The sequence below is a fragment of the Lissotriton helveticus genome, chromosome 3_2, assembly GCF_964261635.1.
Source record: "Lissotriton helveticus chromosome 3_2, aLisHel1.1, whole genome shotgun sequence".
NCBI classification, from domain to species: Eukaryota; Metazoa; Chordata; class Amphibia; order Caudata; family Salamandridae; genus Lissotriton; species Lissotriton helveticus.
Window position 1 is genome coordinate 21,115,394 of NC_136062.1, and position 20,628 is coordinate 21,136,021.

Here is a 20,628-nt window from a genome sequence, read left to right on the forward strand (position 1 = left end):
CTGCTGTGTCGGATGACTTAGCAGATCAGCAATCTGATTGTGCACTCCTGAAAGATGTTCTGCCAGAAGAGAGATATTTTGGGGAATGGCCCATCTCCATATGGTTTGCGCTAGATGAGACAGCTGCAAAGAATGTGTTCCTCCTTTTTTCTGTATGTAATACATTGCTGTAATTTTGTCCATGCAGACCAGGACAGTCTTGTTGAGGGGATGTTTTTAAAATTATTTATTTATAACGTTTTTTATAGCACGAACAAGATCATGAGGGATAACAGAGCGCTTTACAATATGATGGGAGGAAGGACAAAACAATATCTGTAAGCAATAACCAAAAGAGTAAGGGAGAGAAAGAAAATACATTACAAAATACAGCTAGGAGGGTAATATAAAAAAACAAGTGTAGGCGGGTAACAAGGGTGAAACACAATGTTCATGGGGGAGCTGTAACAAAAGTAAGAACAAAGTCAGCAGGTGCAATGTCAACGGGCCTGTGCGACTAACCCTATTAGGGTATACATTTGTTCATTAGGAATCTTTATTCTTCCACTTTGAACGCCGTCAATGAGGGGATTCTGCGAACTTCCGAAGCCCTTAGTGGAGCCAGAACGTATTTGGGAAGGCCACAGAGGGTAGCTCTGCTGTAGTCTAACCTCGGCAAGACAAGCGCTTGAACCACTTGCTTGAAATCATTTGGGGGAAGGAAAGGTTTGATATTTCCTAGAGTTCTCATCAAGTGGTTGGCACCTTTGTATACACATCTGGATCAACGGTCGAAAGGTGGGACTCAAATACACTGTGACAGACGTTAGCGTTAGGTCGTGGGGTAAGTTTGGAAAAGGACGTGTTAGTGTTGAGCGAGTCACGTGGATCAGTGGTCGAAGGTTGGGACTAATCTCCCATGCGACAGGCATTGGCGTTGACTAGTGGGATCGATTCGGAAGTGGAGGGACCTGAAGGCTGGACCATGTGATCCATAGTCCCAGAGGCCTCTCTAAGCTCGCTCGCAGAAGAGAGAAGGGAAATAATCATAGGGACGAGATCAGTTGATAGGGCTTTCAGCTCATGTATGTTATGTTATGTTGAAATATTTTATACCGCGCACGGTCACCAAATGGTTTCATGGCGCTCAATAACATATGCGGAGGGACAGGGCAGCAGAGAAACTCAATAAGCTAACTGAAAAAGATGAGTCTTGAGTAGTTTGCGGAAACAATCATACCGAGGGCAAAGCCTGAGGGAAGTAGGAAGGGAGTTCCACATGTTGGGGGCCAAGAAGGAAAAGCATGAGCCACCATGCTTTTTACGTTTGACTCTTGGGATCATCAACAAATTGTGAGAGGCCGACCAAAGGTCTCTGGAAGGGACGTAGCGCTGAAGACTGGAGGTAATAAAAGCAGGGGCGCGATCAGTGAGGGCCTTAAAAACAGTACAGCCCAGTTTGAACTGGCAGCAATAGGCCACAAGGAGCCAGTGCAGTCTTCTCATCAGGGGCGAGACATGTTGGAATTTGGGCTGTTGGAAGATCAGTCTGGCTACCTGGTTTTGCACCAGCTGCAACCGATGGAGATGGTAGGCTGGAATACCAACATAAAGAGAGTTGGCGTAGTCTATACGCGAGGTGATCAGAGCCATGATAACAAGGGTGAGTGCCTCAGTACTGAGAAATCTGCAAATTTTGCAGATCCTGCGAAGATGGAAGAAGCAGGAAGATGTTACTGCGTTGATTTGAGGCCTCATGGACAGGTCGCTAGATATAATAACGCCTAAACTCTTTACCGAGTTGGCGGGACAAGGTGAAGGCCCAAGGGAGGGCGGCCAGTAACTGGAGGTCCAGGGATTGGCAGGTCCGCCCGTCAGCACCAGCTCAGTCTTGTTAGGATTCAACTTAAGCTGACTGTAGTGCATCCACTCGGTGATCGCGAGCATGGTAGATTGAAAATTAGAAGAGGGGGGGGGGATGAAGCGGGAAAATCAATTGTAAGTCATCCGCATAATTAAAAATAGTGACAGGGGTGTGATGAAGGGAGGCCAGGAGGGGCTGCATATAAAGATTAAACAAGAGTGGTGACAGCGCAGAGCCCTGGGGGACTCCGCAGGATAAAGGGGAATAAGACGCAGAATAGGTGGATAAGTGAACAGCTTGGGAGCGCTGGTGCAAAAAAGATGTAATCCAGGAGAGAGCCACGCCTTGGATGCCCGCATTGTTGAAACGGTCGATCAGGATGGCATGATCGACCGTGTCAAACGCCGCCGACAGGTCCAGCAACACCAGGGCTTGGGCGATATTATTGTCGGCGCCTTGTCTTAGTGCATCCATCACAGCCACAATAACAGCTTCGGTGGAATGCGCTGGCCGAAAGCCCGCTTGCTGATTGTCCAGAAAAGCGGAGCTCTCGATGAATGCACCGAGGCAGCGGGTGACGTAGGTCTCCAAGATTTTCCCCAGATAGGGCAAAAGGGAAATCGGTCGAAAGTTGCTCATGACCGAGGGGTCAGCACCAGGCTTTTTTATATATAGGCAGTACGACCGCCTGTTTGAAAGAGGCTGGGACAATGCCAGAGGCTAGGGATTTATTGAGAAGGGACAGGCCAAAAAAATATCTTTAAGTATTTGCGGAGGACAACAATCGTTAGGGGAGCCAGAGCTCACCAGATGTAACAAAGACGTGAACTCTGCCAGAGAAATTGGGGGGAAGCAATCAAGTCGACAGGGGTTCATAGGGGGCAGGGGAGGTGGAACGGAAGTTAACGGGGAAGGAATGTTGTTTTTAATGGTGAAGATTTTTTCGGTGAAATATAGATTCAAAGAGTCGCAAAGAGCCTGGGAAGATAAGGGTTGGGCCGTGACACGGTCCGGCAAGGTGAGCTCCTCTACAATGGCAAAAATAGCCTTTGCTTTGGAGGCAGAATCCAAAATTTTTTGTGAAAAATAGGAAGTTTTGGCCAGAATAATAGCTTTTTTATATTGTTTCAATAAGTCCATATACTCCGTTTTGGAGGTAGGATCATAGTTGCGCCTCCAGCGGCGCCCTGCTTGGCGAAGGACCAGCTTGTCCGATTTTAACTGGTCTGTGAACCAACGCTGAGCGTCATGGGGACGTTTGGTTTTTATAGTTTTTAAGAGGGCCACTTTGTCACTAGCAGATATCAACCATTGCTCAAGGAGACAGGCCTGTTCGGACAGCGAAGCCTGATCCCCAGGGGCAGTAGAAGCTAGGATGGCATGGAATTCTGCAGGATTGACACGTTTCCAGTTGCGGGCAGTAAAGTTAGTGACAGGGGTAGGGAGGGTGGGCAGAGTAAGGTTAATGGAAAATGAGATGAAAGGACCAGGAGCAAGGAAACACTGAAGGGGAAGAGATGTCAAGGTTGGTCGTCCACACTTGGTCGAGAATATGACCTTTGTTATGGGTAGCTACAGTGATATGTTGGCAGCAATTCATACCAAGTAGGACATCAGTGAATTCCTCGGAGATGGTACTCTCCCGGGGGTCATTTGGCCAGTAATTAAAATCGCCGACAATAAGAATTTTGGCGGAGTTAGTAACTAGCCTAGAAATCAGTTCGCCAAACTGTTGGAAGAAAAGAGGCGTGCTATAAGGGGGGTCTATAAGCCAGAACACAAATAAAGGAAAGCCTAGAAGAGGAGAATTTAAGGGTGAGACAGTCAGCTTTGGCAATGGTGAGAGTTTCCACAGCACTGAACTTGAGCTGGGATCGGATGATAGCGGCAACCCCGCCACCGGCTCTCCCTCCAGACCTATTGGACTGTAAGATGTAAAACCCAGTAGGAATAGCAGCAAGAATGTCCGGGGCGGAGTCATCCGTAAGCCAGGTTTCAGAAAGTAAGAGGATATCCACTTTATCACCATCTAGCATCTGGAAAATCTCAAGCTGGTGTTTCACCAGCGAACGAGTATTGAGATATACAACCGCTAGAGAGAGAGGGCCAGAGGACCCTACACCAGACATGTTGGTGGAAGAGCGAGAATGTCATGTGGGGACACAGGTATCTCGAATACCTGGCGATAAGTGCGGGGAGATAGAAATACCGCATTTTTGAGCGGCAGAAGCTGCGCGAGAGTCCAGGGGCCCTGAATGTTGAAGGGCAAGGAGGTCCGTGCGGGAGTAGGTGGTCAAATGGCCATGAGGAGTGGCCGCTGGGCGCGGCCGGCCACGGACGGGCGCAGACGGGCATGACTTTGGCGCGACTTCGGCGCGAAGTCGGCGCGCCCGCTGCGCTCGTCCGCTGCGCTTCCACCAGATGACCAATAGCCCAAGGGGAGGGAGCAGCTAGCGCGCTGACCTTCGTCGGCAGCGTGGCAGGCAGGAAGTAGTGTGGGCGTGTTGCTCACTAAATGACCCTCCGCTCAATCGGCACACAGCCGCGGCAGAACGGGGTCAGGAGCAAATGAGGCAGCAGGTAAGTGAATAAAAACAGTATAAAGTAACAGTATTAAAAAGCATAGGGTGTCGATAATCACACCATAGCAAATAAGCACACACACACACACACACACACAGAGGAGGCAAGCGCAAGTGATTTCCAGGCAGCCTGACTCGCCGCAATAGTCATGTAGTTCAAAGGAGAGAAGGTGTAGCTGTAGAGAGATATCATCAAGCCGTGAAGTCTGGTCAGAGTGTTGGGCGAAGGGAGGTGGGAGTGGGGGAAAAATGATCGGCGAGAGGGAACCTTGGGGAGGGTTGAAAGGGCTAGTGGTGGGCATTTTTTAAATGGAGTCCTTTCCATTAGCGTTAGGCCCGATAGGCGTCGATAGGCACCGCGGCCCGCGTCGATGACAGGAATAGAGTATTTAAGTTAGTGCGTCGAAAGGCATGAAAACAATACCGTTGAGTTTGCGATGGGTTTGCACGTCGAACAGGTTTGGAAAACACGGTACCAAACCGGAGCACTGAAGTTACATCCGAATCCGATGGCGGAAAAAAACAATCTGAGAATGGAGTCGATGCCCATGTGCACTATCGTCCAAGGGAGGAGTCACCTATCTCGTGACTACAAAAGACTTCTTCCAAGGCAACAACAAGGTGTAAGTATCCGAGCCCAACACCAGATGGCGATCTATGCAAAAGTATGAATTCTGCAGCTCATATGCCTCGAACAACCCCATTATTCTCAAATTGGAGAAAAGGTTGCTGTATGGAGAAGGCTTGTATTTCTCTAACCCTTCTTGCAGAAATCACAGCGAGAGTTAGAGTTAACTTCCATGAAAGAAATGGAATGTCCGCTTCGTGGATGTGGTCAAATGGGTCCTTAATGAGCTGGGTTAGGAGAGTGTTCTGTTGCCATAGTGGTGGTGGTAACTTTGCTGGAGGGAATGTACAAAATAAACCAGTCATGAACTGTTTAATGAGCCTGGAAGACCATAGTTCCTAAGAGGTAGTTGATTGCCTGAAACGGGAGATGACAGCCAAGCAGACCTCTATTGAAGTTTGAGCTAAACCTGTCTGGGCTAGGTGAAGAAGATATAGGAGAACCTTTTCCGGAGAGGAGGAAAGAGGATATACGTTAGCCTGCTGGCACAAAATGCATAACCTTTTCCACTTGAGGCAAAACTTTTTATTTATTTGTGCTGTCAGCACGGGCCCTGGCTAGAATCTCTCTACAATCCATTGGTATGTTTGAGTGTTGGAATTCATTGATCTGAGGACTATGCTGAGGTCTGGATGCAAGATTTGGTCCTGGTCCATCGATAGGAGATTGGGGAAAACTATGACTTGAATGCGAGGTTCCAGAGAGAGCAGAAGCAACACCGTGAGCCAGTGTTGAGGTGGCCAAGCAGGAGCAATCAGAATCAATTTGCAGCATCTGCCTTCATCTTTCTCAGGACTCCTGGGAGGGGAGCAAATGGAGAAAAGGCAAAGGTAAACATGCCGGACCATGCAATCAAAAAGGCATTCCCCCCATGATGCCCGTTGGGGATGGCAGCTTTCATACAACAGGCATTTGCTGTTCTGAGGGTTTGCGAAGAGACCGAGACTTGGCATGCCCCACTGGAGAAAGACATTGTTTAAAGTCTGTTGATGTAGTTCTGGCAAGACGCCGTGAGTCTGCTGAGAGCGTCTTCTCTAGTGTTGTACTTCCCAAGACGATCTTCCGCTCGAAGTGGAATGTTGTTAGAGATGGACCACTCCCATAGCCATTGCACCTTGACAGGAGGAGTGATTTTATACCTCTGTTTGTTGATCTAGTGCATCGTCGTTGTGTTGTCTGTATGGAAGAGCACTGCTGCTGAAGTATCCTTGGGTAAAATGCTTGTAAGGTAAGGCGTACCACCATTAGCTCTAGCAAATTTATGTGCAACCAACTTTAGGCTACTTGCTATTTGCTACTGACTTGAAGGTCCTGGAGGTAGGGTCCCCAAGCTTCCAGGGAAACATTGGTGATTATGACTAGAGGAGCTGTGTTTGTGATAGATGTCGGTGTTCTGTCCACCACTGTAATGCTTCCAACATTCGTGGCTTCATTTTTATGGTGTTGAAGGATCATTTAGTTGTAGCCACTGTTTGTCCAATTCTTGTTGAAGGGGATGCATTCTTAGGTGACATAGTGGGATGAGCGGGGAGCAGGAAGACATCCCTAGAAGTCATTTGTAGCGCTGAACTGAAAGAGACTTTCTTGTTTGGATGAACTTTGCTAGTGAACGAAATTGTTGCTTTCTTGCTTGACAGGGGTACACTTTTGAGGATTGAGTGCTCAAAACAGCCCCATGAAATACGATTGTCTGAGATGGCTGCAGTAAGGATTTTTGCAGGTTTAGAGCTAGACCTACCTGTTGGAACAGATCTGTGCTGGCCTTTGTTGATGCAGTCATTGATTCTTTGGAAGATTCCTTGACCAGCCAGTCATCCAAATATGGAAAGACCTGATGGTCGTGCTGCCTGAGAAATGCTGCCACTGGTGCAAACAGTAACAATTCCCAACAGGTGTCAGTTTAAGGCAGTTAAATGATGTATGCAAACAGCATTACATGAACAGGAAACAAGGAGGCTCGGAAGGTTTAAAAGCTTGTTATTCGCCAATTCAAAGGAGGGTGTTTTCACATGGAAATACAGTTAGGCAGCACTGTACAGAGATAATCATGTGACAACCCGGAGGCACTTGGTGAGTGGTGATATATACAATTAGTGAAGGTGAGGATGCAAGTGCTGAAGGTGAACAGCGTGAACGGCGCAGGGTGACAAAGAAATAATACAATGATGGCTCCGAAGGATCAAGTTACAGTCACTTAAATCATGGAACAAACAATTTTACAGGAGCACGAAACGTAAAATGCGCCATAGAATTGCGCTGTGATGTCGACGGCGTTTCGATCCCCGTGAGTCGGGATCGTCATCAGGACAGGGTTGTCGAAGTTGGACAGTGTTGTGCACGCGATCACAGTCACGTGAAAGGCTGGAGACCAGGCGGTAGCTCAGGCTGCGGCGTCTGATAATGAATATGCGTCTGATAATGAATATGCTGTCCCTCTGGTCCCGTGAGCGGGACCAGAGGGACAGCGCCTGAGTGAAGCAGGGAATTGTTACTGTTTATACTATACACCCATCCCGACGTGGTTTATGGGTTTACTCCTGATGTTCTTACACAAGCCACTGGTGCAAGGCGCTTTGTAAAACTACTGGGTGCATACTTGAGACTAAAGAGTCGCACCTTGAACTCATAATGACTTTAGGCTACCATAAATCTGAGATATTACCTGTGATTTGGATGGAGTTCGAGGGTGGTTCTAAAATCTTGTTGGTTTAGGAGCTGCAGGACCTCTTGTAAGGTGACCATCCAAAATTATTGTTTCTTTAAGTATGTTTTGCGTTCCAAAATCAGATGCCACTGCTGTGACTTTTGTCTGATCAGAAAGAATCAGGAGTAGAAGCCTTGCCCTTTCTGAGAGAGCAGGACTCTTTCTATTGCTCCTTTGCGAAGCATGATATTGACCTCCCATTTCTAAGAAGTTTACATGCCTGTGGATAGAGGGGTGGGGTGGAGATGAAGTTGGTTTCTGAAGGTACTCCAGAGTGTGACCAAACTGTACCAGATTGAGCACCCATCAGTCAGCTGTATTTTGTTTCCATTGATGGAGGAAGTTGTAAATATTATTCCCTAGCTGAAGAAGGAGACGAAAGGGGACAGGGGGTGGGGAGTGGCTACCAGGGCCTGGAATTCATCATTAGCGGCATTTGGAATCCTTGCCTGGGCGTGTTGCTTTACCTCTATAAGGTCTGGCATAACAGGATGGACGAGGTGGTTTCTGCTGGTACTGCGGGGGGGGGTACAATTGCATGTTTACGGAGGAATAAGGGTAACGGTATTCCCTCTTTAGGAAGGATGTCCTCTGTGGGCTCTAAAAGGCAGCAACTGTAAGGTCCCTAACGTCTTGGCCGTATCCACCTTGATCGCTCATATGGAAGGTCCAGGATTTTATTCTGGACCTCAGGGTGTAAGGATGTGGCCTTAAACCAACCTTGTCGTCTGAGATCATCTGCGCCAGCTAACTGAATAAACCGTGCGACAGTCACATCCAGTGCAGTGTCAATGATCTTGCTCGATGACCTTTCTCTTTCCTGAAGGATTATCCTGGGTTCTTCTCGAAGGTCCTCAGAGAGCTGATTGATGTAGGGAGCAATAGCTGACCACATTTGTCGGGCATATCTCCCTCATACTGCAAAGGAGTGAGAGCTGCCATCGTTGAGAAACACTTCCCAAAGGTGTCTTGGCCTCTACCATCCTTATCTGGGGTAACGTGCCGTAAGGGAGCTTCTCCCAGAAGTGTTCCAGAGGGTGATTCATCCTGATTGACTAACACTTAAGTTTGGTCTTTTCCAAGATATTGACCATGATAGCTTACTAACCTAAGAGGCCTAGGCCTTTTTCTGGTCCATAAGTACAGGGGATTCCATCTCAACGACGAGGTAGGATAGAGTAGAGAAAAACTGCAGTCAGTACATAAAATTTAAAAGAGCACATGCTACAACGGTGCAGAGTGTGGTATATAATGAGGGGAAAGATCTGCCAATACTTATTAGTGCAAGTCCTGAATTGGGTGCAGAATTAGGTAAAAAAGAGCCACTGCCCAATTTATGGTTCAAAGGTGCGAGGAACTTGAATATGGGGAATCAATTTATCGACCTTTGGAATATAAGATTAGAGTGAACAAATAATATAATCAGGATAGCAGAAATAAACGATGAACATAACAGTCTTATAAGAGATTCTGATAAGATAATTATTCAATTAGTTATACACAGAAGATCGCCAGAGTCCGACTACCTTAAATTCATATATACAGAAGAGCCAACTTTCGAAATTATCTAAGGATGGACAGAATGAATTGGATCCAGTAGTGCCCATCGAGGAGGTCCAATATGCTATTAAGTCATTATCTGTGACAGCTGCATGCAAAGATTAGCTTCCCAATGAATTTTACCAAATATTTTCAGAGGTATTTGATCACACAATGGTTGGGATCTCTTGCCACCAATATGCGCTCAACATGCAACTATATTAAAAATCTCCACAATCATCTAAGAACATGCCTGATCACAATTTAAAGCTGAATGTAAACACGTGTTCTTTTATATACAAACAAGACTAAAGGTACACTCTCCTCCCGTTCATGAAAATGCAAGTTGAGGAGTAACATACTTGAAGACCTAAAACTCAATGGGTTCACTCACACGCTCAAGCCAACCATAAAAATTGCTAAGCGTGATACTGGATTCCTCACTGCCTTTTATTCAACACTTTTACCACACCCTAAAAAAAAAGTAGAGGCATAATAGCCAAAGGCCAACTGAAAACAGCTGTTCATGTCCTGTTATCTCCAGATCTTCCCATGTTAATTAATTATTCTCCTTTCCTCCCAGTTTAGTTAGGTTATTGATGCTTCCATGCCTAATATATTGCTTTGATTAAATGTAAAGCACCTAACTGCCCATAGGTGCTAGTGTGCCTTACAAGATAAGAACATACATAAATAAAATGTGTAGACAGAACATCTACACACATTTTTATACAGTATTGTCAATAGTAAATTAATGTAAATTTTTTTTAAAAAGGCAGCCTCACTAATTTACTATTTCTTAAAAAAAATATCTTTATATTCTTACCTGGTGTATCAGAGGAGTTAGATAACGGTGCTGATGCTTCTGCTAATGCTGCTAGTGTAGCAAGTACTGATGTTGAGGAATTACCAAACTGTACAGTAGAGGAGACTCCAGATTCATCTACAAAGAACAGATTTCTTTATTTATATAAAGCAATAAAAGAAACTAGACTTCAGATTGGCCATTAACCTGGGTTTGTGAATCCATATTCAGATTTCAATGTCATTTATAAAATCTTTTTTCACTTTGTTAAGGCGGAAGCAAATCTATTATTGCACTCTCTTCCTAGTGCTACCTGTTTAGAAAGGCAGGCATGGTCATCACTGGTAAAAAAAAAAAGTGTCCAATTATTTCTCATTATAAAACATTTGTAACTCTCCAGCATTTCCTTTACTAACAGCAGACTGCAGAGAAAATGGGTCAAATGGGAAGAGGAATAGCACAACTCCCTACTCTAAAATGACCTGTAATTCATGAACGATTAATCTAGAAAACCTCAAGAAAATCCATCTCCCAGACAAAGATACCTATTGCACATGGATAAACACTGATGCCCCCAACAGAAGCAAAGCATTATTCAATGCAGCACATCTCTGTGTAATCCCACTGCCTGAAGACACTGTGCTCTATTCAATGTAAACATGCAATGCCATAACTTCGTTCTTCATTAAAAACCTGAATTAAAAAAAGAAAATGAACAGCACCATGCAATCACCAGCCATCCAACTCCAACCCACACCAACATTCACAACACTCATCTCTACAACATCATCACCGCTCTATAAGCTAAGACGCACACACAATACATCAATCTAATTAGCCAATACATCACTCTGAAACTTCCTCCGTAAGACTAGATAGACTATGCACACACCCATTACTAGCCTTATTTCTAAACAATGCAATGGATATCAATAATATGATCAAACAGCAACAATACCAATCATATCACTAACAATCACCGCACTCATGACTATTAGTACAGCCTCAGTCCACACTGCACCCTCATTGGTGGAGGATGCCCTCCATATAACAGCACACTACAATGTCTGTCTTTTGAAATTTCCGCACTTCTCAGCAGCAGTCAACTGACAACCATAATTTTGAACAGCACCATACATAACTGCTGCAGCCACCAATTCATCAATGTAATCATTGCAGGTTTTAAGAAATGCTTTTAGTAACCAAGGTACTCAGATCAGATCAGATCAGAAATAGCTTTATTCGGGTTCAAATTTTTAGAATCCATAAAAGCACAGTTACATTTTTTTTCAAATTACATGCAAAATAAAATTTAACATATCCATATGAGTTCAAAGTAATTATCATAATCATGAGCAAAGTTAAAATTGATACAGAATGCTAAAATCAATTCATTGATAATCTAAATCTCATCATATCTTTTAAAAACATAGATACAACGTACAATGTCAACTCATCCTCCAGCATTTGCAATCTCAATAAGGCTGTTCTGTATTGTCTTAGCCCCCACTTCTTAAGTAATAGAAATAAGTATTTTTTCCTTATTGAGGTGTAATATTTACAAAACAGGATACAGTGTAAAGTGGATTGGTGGGAAGTGCCGTCGCAAGGGCACAAAATTAATGTCTTTGACCAAGTATTTATAACAGGAAAGGTCAATAATCTGAAAAAACTCCCTCCCCTAAAGCGTGTTAACAACATCCGTGTGTAACTGCTCTTCGTGCATACTAAGTAATGCTGTGTACCCTGGTTCTGTAGCATTAATTGATTCTGAATCACCGAACTTTGTTTACCCTCTATTTGCCACCTTTTATTTTCTAAGAAGATAAGACAGATTTCCTTCAACTTTTTCCTAGACATTACTGCCATAGATGGTGGATTATCAAAAAATTCAGCGTGCCCAATATCTGTTAGAAAGTGTTTCACATAAGTAAACCATTCTATATTTCGGCTCCCCTGTGATTTCAGACAATCTTGAATGATGTCCCTATTCAGTTCAGTTTCTGGAGAGACCCATATCTTGTGCCACAGCAATATTGGGCTCACTTTAATCAGATCAGTTACATAAACCAGTCCCAGCTCTTGGTGACAAACACAAGTAGAAGTGGACTTGGGGGTAGCTAATAGATAGCGAACAAAAGCATTTTCACACAACTGGATGTCACTGGTGTCCGCAATCCCCCAGATCCCTGCAACATACGTCGCAGTGGACACACACTTAGATCTATAGAGGTCCAACTGGATGTTTACTGGTCGGCCCCCAAGCTTGATAGCAAAATTTCTCACAGCTCCAATGGCAAGTGAAAAAGCTAGTTTCCTGGTGTTTGCTGCGGCAGTCCACGTACCACTCCTGTCAAAGCTTATCCCCAAATAGGAAAAGGTCTTTGTCATTTCAATCCTTGTGTTAGAGAGAAAGATATTACACTGGGCAGTCCTCTTTTTAGAACAGCACATGCTGAAGGTTTTGCTGCTATTAATTTTTAGGCCTCGCTCATTAATATAGTCCGAAAAAGCCGTGAGGGTCCTCTGAAGCCCCACCTGGGTCCTAGCCATGATCACCGCATCGTCTGCATATAGTAGGATTGGAGCAGAGTTTCCTCCAATTTGCGGATAATCCTGTTTATATTGTACTAAGTGGGATGCTATGCTATTAATATATAAATTAAATAAAAAGGGCGCGAGTATGCATCCCTGCCGGACACCTTTTTTTATTAGGAATTTAGAGGTACACTCTCCCTTACTGCCGAAGCGAACCTTGGCACCGGCCCCCCTATATAACTCTTTAATAAAATTGAGTAGGCTCATGGCAACGCCCAGCCGGGTGAGCGTTTCCCATAAAATATCGTGGCTCAGACAGTCAAATGCCGAGCTTAAGTCCACGAATATTAAGAACAACTTATCCCCTTTTGCAACCATGTGCGTCCCAATAATTGTAGCTAGGTTCAGTCCTTGTTCCACTGTACCTAACCCTTTTTTAAAACCATATTGGTACTTTGATAGGACTCTTGCGACCTCTGCCCATTCTTGCAATCTATTTAAAATGACCCTGCCCGCCACTTTCATTAAACAATCTAACAATGAAATAGGCCTTTAGCATTTTGGGTCATTGTGGTCACCCGTCTTAAAGATAGGGACCACAATAGCTTCCTGCCATGTTAAAAAGAACCCCGTTTTATTAGCACAATTTAAAACATTGGTCAGTAATGGTGCCCATAATTTAAAATTGGATTTATAGATATCGACAGGTACCCCGTCGGGCCCTGGTGCCACAGCACCGAGACCGCCATCATCGCAGCCACCGATGACATCTGAGCCCTGCTCGACAACGGGGAAACAGCGGCCCTCATCCTCCTGGACCTCTCTGCAGCGTTCGACACCGTCTGCCACCGCACCCTAGTTCAACACCTCAGCAACATCGGTATCCAAGAAAAGGCACTGGAGTGGATCATCTCATTCCTCGCCGGAAGAACACAAAGAGTCCGCCTCCCCCCGTTCCGATCCGAGGCCACCGAAGTCATCTGCGGCGTACCGCAAGGATCATCGCTCAGCCCAACCCGCTTCAACGTCTACATGAGCCCTCTCGCAGCCATCGCACGCCAACACAACCTCAACATCATCTCCTAAGCCGACGACACCCAGCTGATCCTTTCCCTCACCAACGACCCCGCCACCGCCAGAACGAGCCTACACGAAGGGATGAAAGACGTCGCCGAGTGGATGAAGAACAGCCGCCTGAAACTGAACTCAGACAAGACGGAAGTCCTCATCCTGGGACCATCGCCCTCCGCCTGGGACGACTCCTGGTGGCCCCCGCCCTGGGCACCGCTCCCAAGCCAACAGACCACGCACGCATCCTGGACTCTTCCCTCTCGATGACCAGACAAGTCAACGCCGTCTCCTCATCGTGCTTCAACACCCTGCGTATGCTCCGAAAGATCTTCCGCTGGATCCCGACCGAAACCAGGAAGACGGTCACCCAGGCACTCGTCACCAGCCGACTGGACTACGGGAACACCCTCTACGCTGGAACCACAGCCAAACTACAGAAAAGACTCCAGCGCATACAGAACGCCTCCGCCCGACCCATCTTGGACATCCCCCGACGTAGCCACATCTCCGGCCACCTGAGGGACCTGCACTGGCTCCCCGTCAGCAAAAGGATCACGTTCAGGCTCCTTACCCACGCACACAAGTCTCTCCACGACCTGGGCCCTTATCCCCATTCTCTTTACCTAGTATAGGTGGTGTCAGTGTGTCTACTCCAAACGGGGTTCTGTGTTGATTTTCACATTGGGTTAATAATTCCTGCCCAATAATACCCTTCACCTTCTTTACAGCCGCAACATCTTGCATATTGATTACAGTTTTGGTGGCTATTTTTCCATATCCCTGATTATTTTTAATTTGTGGGTTTGCCAAATCACTCCACTCCCCTTGCTCACAACACCCCGTTTTACTGCTCTGCTTACTATCTATACTTAGATTCAGTCAATCCACAATTTCTAGTGAACTAAATCTATTTTGGAGGGGCAGGGGGCACTGAATATTTGGTAGTCCGTGATAATGGTTGCCAACCCTGCCATACCGATTGTAAGTTACACGAGTCCAGGGCCCTCCTTCATCTAGCTGGTTCGTGGGGGATAGAAAAAAGACAATGGGCGAGGCTCTATCGGGGAACCAAGGTCTTTATAATTGTTATTCCAGGAGCAGATATAGTCCACTGTCCGAGGGTCGTTGAAATTAACCAATATACAATCCCCTGCGATGGTTTTTGGCTTATTTCCCAGCCAGGGTAATCGGCGCACCATGATGATTTCAGACCTAATATGAGGGGGTAAGGGTCTATTTCTATTAAGCCAATATGCCACCTTATTTTTCAGACACATAAATGGCTCTTGGCTAGTGGGTTTTAATTCTGGGACGCCTGTTAATACTATTACATAGGGGCTTGATTGAGGTGGTAAGTTTATGCTGCCTGCCCTCCTTAGCGCTTCCTCAGATACCCCTTCTGCACCCTCTTTCTGTGATATTGCTGTTTTTAGTGAGCCTTTATCCGCCGAAATGGGCAGCTCTGGCATGGACACAGTGGCCTGAGTTTTCGTTCGTTTAGAAGGGGCTCGTTCAGCAGTAGGGGCAGTTTGATGAAGTGTCTGCACCTCTACAACCGAATTTACCTGAGGTGTGCCCGTGAGACTATTTATGGAATTCCCTGTAGTCTTAATACTTCTCATGACCAGTTCCATCTTCGAAAGCTGTTTTTCAATCCCAGCAAGTCTTGATACCAGCGGGGCAAGACTAGAAGTTAATAGTCCCTTTAACTTATTGACTAGGGCATCCTCCTTTAATTCGTCTGCCTCCACAGTACGTGGGACAGTAACAGTGTCTCTGCTGACATCGACCCCGTGTGCCAGTACTTGCTTTGCAATCACCGGAGGTGGTGGAGCACATTCAGTCAGTGACTTCTGCAACTCAGCCCCCTTTTGTGTATCTGATATATCCTGGCTTGGTTTGCCCCAGGAAAAATTATTTTTGTTCTTTCCAGTCGCGGCAGATGGTGGTTGCTTCCTCTTAGGGATAAGCACCTTCCCGTCTCCCGCGAAGCTGTCTAGTACCAGTTTTCACTGGAGAACTATCTACAGCTGTTTCATGTATAGCCTCTAAATCTACGTCTGCTGGTAAGTGTACAGTTGGCGCAGGCAGGGAACAGAAAGAGCCTTGGGAACTAGGTGGGCTATATATGAGCACCTCAGTATCCGTGATTCTATCTCGAAAGTTAGTTTCGGGCGTACGGGCATTCGCCAGATGGCCCATGGATGAGTGTTTTGCCATGGCCAGATCCTGCGAAACCCTCCGCTCCATTAGAGATATCCCTACATCAATCACGGAATTTGTTCTAATAATAAAATTTTCCAGTGTTCCCAACAATAATGTCCCAGCAGCAGCCCTGCTTCTACTTTCGCGTGTGGACATAACTATCCCCAGTAACAAATCGGACACTTTTAAGCTTAAGTGTTAACTAGCAGAATTCTGCCGAACCCTCAAGCTAAAAGCATTTTTTGCAGGATCTGAACCAATGAAGGATGTAGGAGATACAAACCTGAAAAAGAAATCTACCTTCAACCCACCTAACACTGCCATCCCCATAGAAATTCAGACTTTTGAGCAAGCCCTCATGAAAGGCATAGATGCACTACGCAATGATGTAAAACAACCATTCCAAAATCTTATAAGGAATGAACGGAAAGCCCTTGAAGAACTACGAGACAACAATAAAATCGTCATCAAGCCGGCGGATAAGGGCGGAGGCATAGTGGTTCTAGGGAAAGAAGGTTATAAACAACAATGCCTAGCCCTTCTTGCAGATGAAAAGTTCTATAGCAGAATCCTGATAGACCCAACACCAAGATTACAGAACTCGATTGCCATGATGGTCTATGAGGCTGAGACAAATGCGTGGATATCAAGAAAAGAAGCAGATTACCTCATTACAAAAGAACCCAAGACCCCTTTTTTCTACTCTTTACCAAAGACACATAAAAACAGGTCCCAACCACCGGGACGCCCGATCGTTTCGGGGATAGGTTCAATTCTAGAACCATTGTCACAGTTTGCAGACCAGTTCCTAAAACCGTTGGTCCAAAAAACCCCAACTTATTTAAAGGACACTCGAGATCTGCTCAACCAAGTAAAAGAAATGCCTTTGATCAAACGACCATGCTATTGGTCGGGCTAGATGTAGAATCACTTTACACTAGTTTACCTCAGAAGGAGACGTTACAAATGCTTGAGGATACATTATTAATGGAGTGGAATTATCGGACCTCACGTCACTTTGTTCTTGAATGTTGCCGGTTGGCACTTACTGACATTTTTTTTTTAGTTTGATGTAAGCCTTTTTGTCCAAAGCCATGGAACCTCCGTGGGCAGTGCATTTGCCCCTTCGGTAGCAGGCCTGTATGTCAGTAATTTTGAAAAAAACAGATACCAATCCTTTCGCTCCCAGTATATTATACTGGAAGCGTTATCTAGACGACATCCTGATGGTATGGAATAATGATAGAGATCTGAACTTATTTATTGACTGGTTGAACAAACAAGACGAATGGCTAAAATGTACGTTTACATCGGATAACACCAGCATCAACTTTCTTGATCTGATGATCTTTATTGAAGATGGAAAGATCGAAACAAAAACATACACAAAACCAACGGCAAAAAAATAGCCTTTTATCATATAAGAGCCACCCGAAACCTTTAAGGGACAATTTGCCCTACAGTCAGTTTTTAAGGTTGAAGAGAAACTGCAGCCAAAACAGCGACTACCGAAAACAAGCACAGGAACTGAGTCAAAACCTACAAAGTCGGGACTACAAACAATCCACAATCTCAAGATGCCAAAAGAGGGCTAAAAACCAACCAAGAGCATCTTTACTGGAAACAATTGCTAAGGAACCTGTCCAAGATTTAGTGACATGTGTCACTACATACTGCCCTGCCACATACAATGTACAGAAACTAGTGAACAAAAACTGGCGGATTTTGTCAACTGGGAAGTTCGACTGGCCAAAACCAAGATTTGCCAATGGACGAACGCGGAACCTAAAGGATATTCTTGTCCACACACGTCCAAAGAAACATCAGATGAGTAGACAGATAATGGACATTGGAATGGCCCCAATAACGGGACACTACCCTTGTGGGACCTGTCTCGTATGCAAGTTAACAAAAGTGACCAAGACTTTACAGCTGACAGACTCAATGACTTGGACTCAAATGCAGCATATGAACTGCAACTCAACACATGTTGTCTATATGATAACATGTTCCTGCGGAAAACAATATATAGGAATGACTTGCAGGAAAGTCAAACTAAGAATTGGGGAACACAAAAGTAATATAAACCTAAAGAAAAATACCACCAAATTATGTACCCATTTCGTAGAGACCGGTCATAAAGCAGAAGAATTAAAGTGGACTGTAATTGAAATGCTGAAAGACAAATCTATGAATGCAGAAAGGATCCTGTATGAAAAGGAACAAAGATGGGTGGACAGATTAAAAACCCACCAATTTGGCCTTAACGACAATGTCCCATGGCATCCGTTTGCATAAACTGGATTCAACTGTTGTGAACAAACATATTTAATAGCCTCTCAGAATTAAACGTGACTATCTGCACTGGTGATCAGCCATTGAATACGATTTTAGTCCTATTTCTAGGCCAATATGGTGATGCTTGAGAGATTATCTCTAACAAACGTGAAAAAGTGTACAAATGATCCTTAGAACAACAGATTAGATAATGTTTCCGTCTCTCACACTTTTCCCTATGACGCTTTGAATTATCAATGTAAATTCATCCAAAAGATACCACACCGTAATAACTGATAAAAACAACTGAGAACGCAGCTAATATATATAAAAAAGCTAATTACAGTAAAATGAGACCCACAGGCATTTAATTTACAAATATGTCCGTGATTTCAACATGTAAATGTGATATTGTGGATCTAGTCCCTTTTCTATCTCCATGCAGTGAACCAGTTGAAATGCAGGGTGATGACGGCGATTCCGCGTCCAGTGGCAGAGCCAGCACTAGACGCGGAATTCGCCACACACTGCAGGTAAGAAGGGCGTGGTGATGAATATATCAGCAAGGTGGCGTCTTTACAGCAAGACTTTCATGTCCGGTTCCCCTGAGGATGATCGATTTAATAACTAAAAAGGTAAATATGAGACGTAATTGTGATTTGCGAGTACTTTTTGATACAGAGAGTGTCTAAGAAGCATTGTACCTATTTTGTCTAAAATGAACACTTCCACACTTAGCGCCGTAAGAGAAACATGTCAAAATCGCTGACCTCGAACACGTTTGTAAACAGCAGTAAGGAAGCAGAATAACTGCATAGCATGTGTGAATCTCTGAATGCGGGTACAAACTAGTAAATTGTAAGCAGACATATTATCGTCTACGGTATGTGAATCGAGGGAGTACAATACGAAGGTACCATTTATTGTACACACAAGCATGCTGATATTTAAAGCTTAAAATTGAATATACTATATCAGTATATCGCATTATAAGATCTTGCGAGTGAATAATGAGTTTGAATATGGAAACAAGAGGTCAATACCATTGCCTGTCTGTATATTACTAGAAGTCACTAATCCTTTGTCAATTAACCTAAGCAATACTGGGCACTCAGTGTTTATACACAGTGATACTAACAGACACACAGTTTCCTTACTTACATCTAATGAAAGTCAGACCTCGCACATCACTTTCTGGTATATCGATAAGTGAGGTGAGACAATGAAAACTTTAGCACACCATTAACAATGACTATTAGGAAGTCTAATATGTGGATTTCACTTAAAAATCCTGCCACTGTAACTCGCCATAAGAGTCCCATATAGTTCAAAATTGTGACAGTAATGCATAAATGAATGCAAGAATTAAACAAATGAATATGTGCTTTTGTGCTTTGATATACCCCTAATGTTTGAAGAAAGGTCTTACATTTGATTCTCATTACAGGTAAATTGAACCTTTATGAACCTAAATGGGCAACAAAAAAGACCACTAAATACTGCACGAATGGTGTGAGTAGAATTTTAATTTGTTGTATTTGTCCTGACGAATGCTCCATAGACCCGGCTGGGCAACAAGGAGCAGAAACATGTTGACGTTTTGTTGCAAGTGATATGCGAGGATCCAGTTACTAGATCCAAGGGCATACCCATCAAATTTCTTTAATAACAGACCACATCCTCTCATAATTAAAATAGTTTTTGGGATGTAGATTTGTTTTTTAAGGATAACCTTCTCTGTGGGGGTATCTGCACACATCTCTGGACACTACTACGCCATACCAGAGGTTGCCTCATGGTCTGAGGCTGGCATGCAGCACGTAAGATGACCCGATGATAAATACCACAACGCATATGTGGGGCGGAAAATCGACATAAACCGCAATCTACCATAGCGTTTATGAGGGTTATCTAACAAACCGGTTGTAACGTAGTTGCAAGTGTCCTAGTCTAATTTTGATCTACGCACATTATACACATCTACAGATTCATATTTAAAGAGATAGGTGATCATTGTATTACATGTATACATTTGGTGGAATCTCTGTTTTTATTAATATTTGCCTATGCATGTGGTTTGTAGGTACTTAATTTAATAGCAGGCCCATATGAAGCTGAATAGATAATAGATAACCTCTTCTACCGCAACAGCAAACATTATAGGCCTGGGTTCACAGAGCCTCGAGGGGCATGGGGCATGTGGCGATTTGTTTTGGGGAAAGATCGCATATGTAGGCGAGTAGCGTGGGGCTTATTTTGTTTACATTTATACGTTTGCATTTCGAAGCACGTACGTTTTGTTTCTTCTAGTGCTTGCTTGTTTTGTCTGAGGTAGCAGTCCTTGTGGCGGGAGGGAAGGGTGGGGAGGTTTGGGAGGCAGGACGGAGGACGAGGGCGTTACCACGCTCCAGACTCATAAACAACCGTCACATGCTG

At 44.5% G+C, this 20,628-nt stretch overlaps 1 protein-coding gene across 3 annotated transcripts in view; it reads right to left on the minus strand.

Annotated features, from left to right (window-relative positions):
- GABPB1 (GA binding protein transcription factor subunit beta 1) overlaps positions 1–20,628 on the minus strand; it is a 634,768-nt gene that overhangs the window by 377,668 nt on the left and 236,472 nt on the right. For all 3 annotated transcript variants that reach the window (XM_078684756.1, XM_078684755.1, XM_078684754.1), the window contains exon 7: positions 10,123–10,239. In XM_078684756.1, coding sequence (XP_078540882.1) covers positions 10,123–10,239 — 117 coding nt within the window. The remainder of the gene's footprint in view (positions 1–10,122; positions 10,240–20,628) is intronic.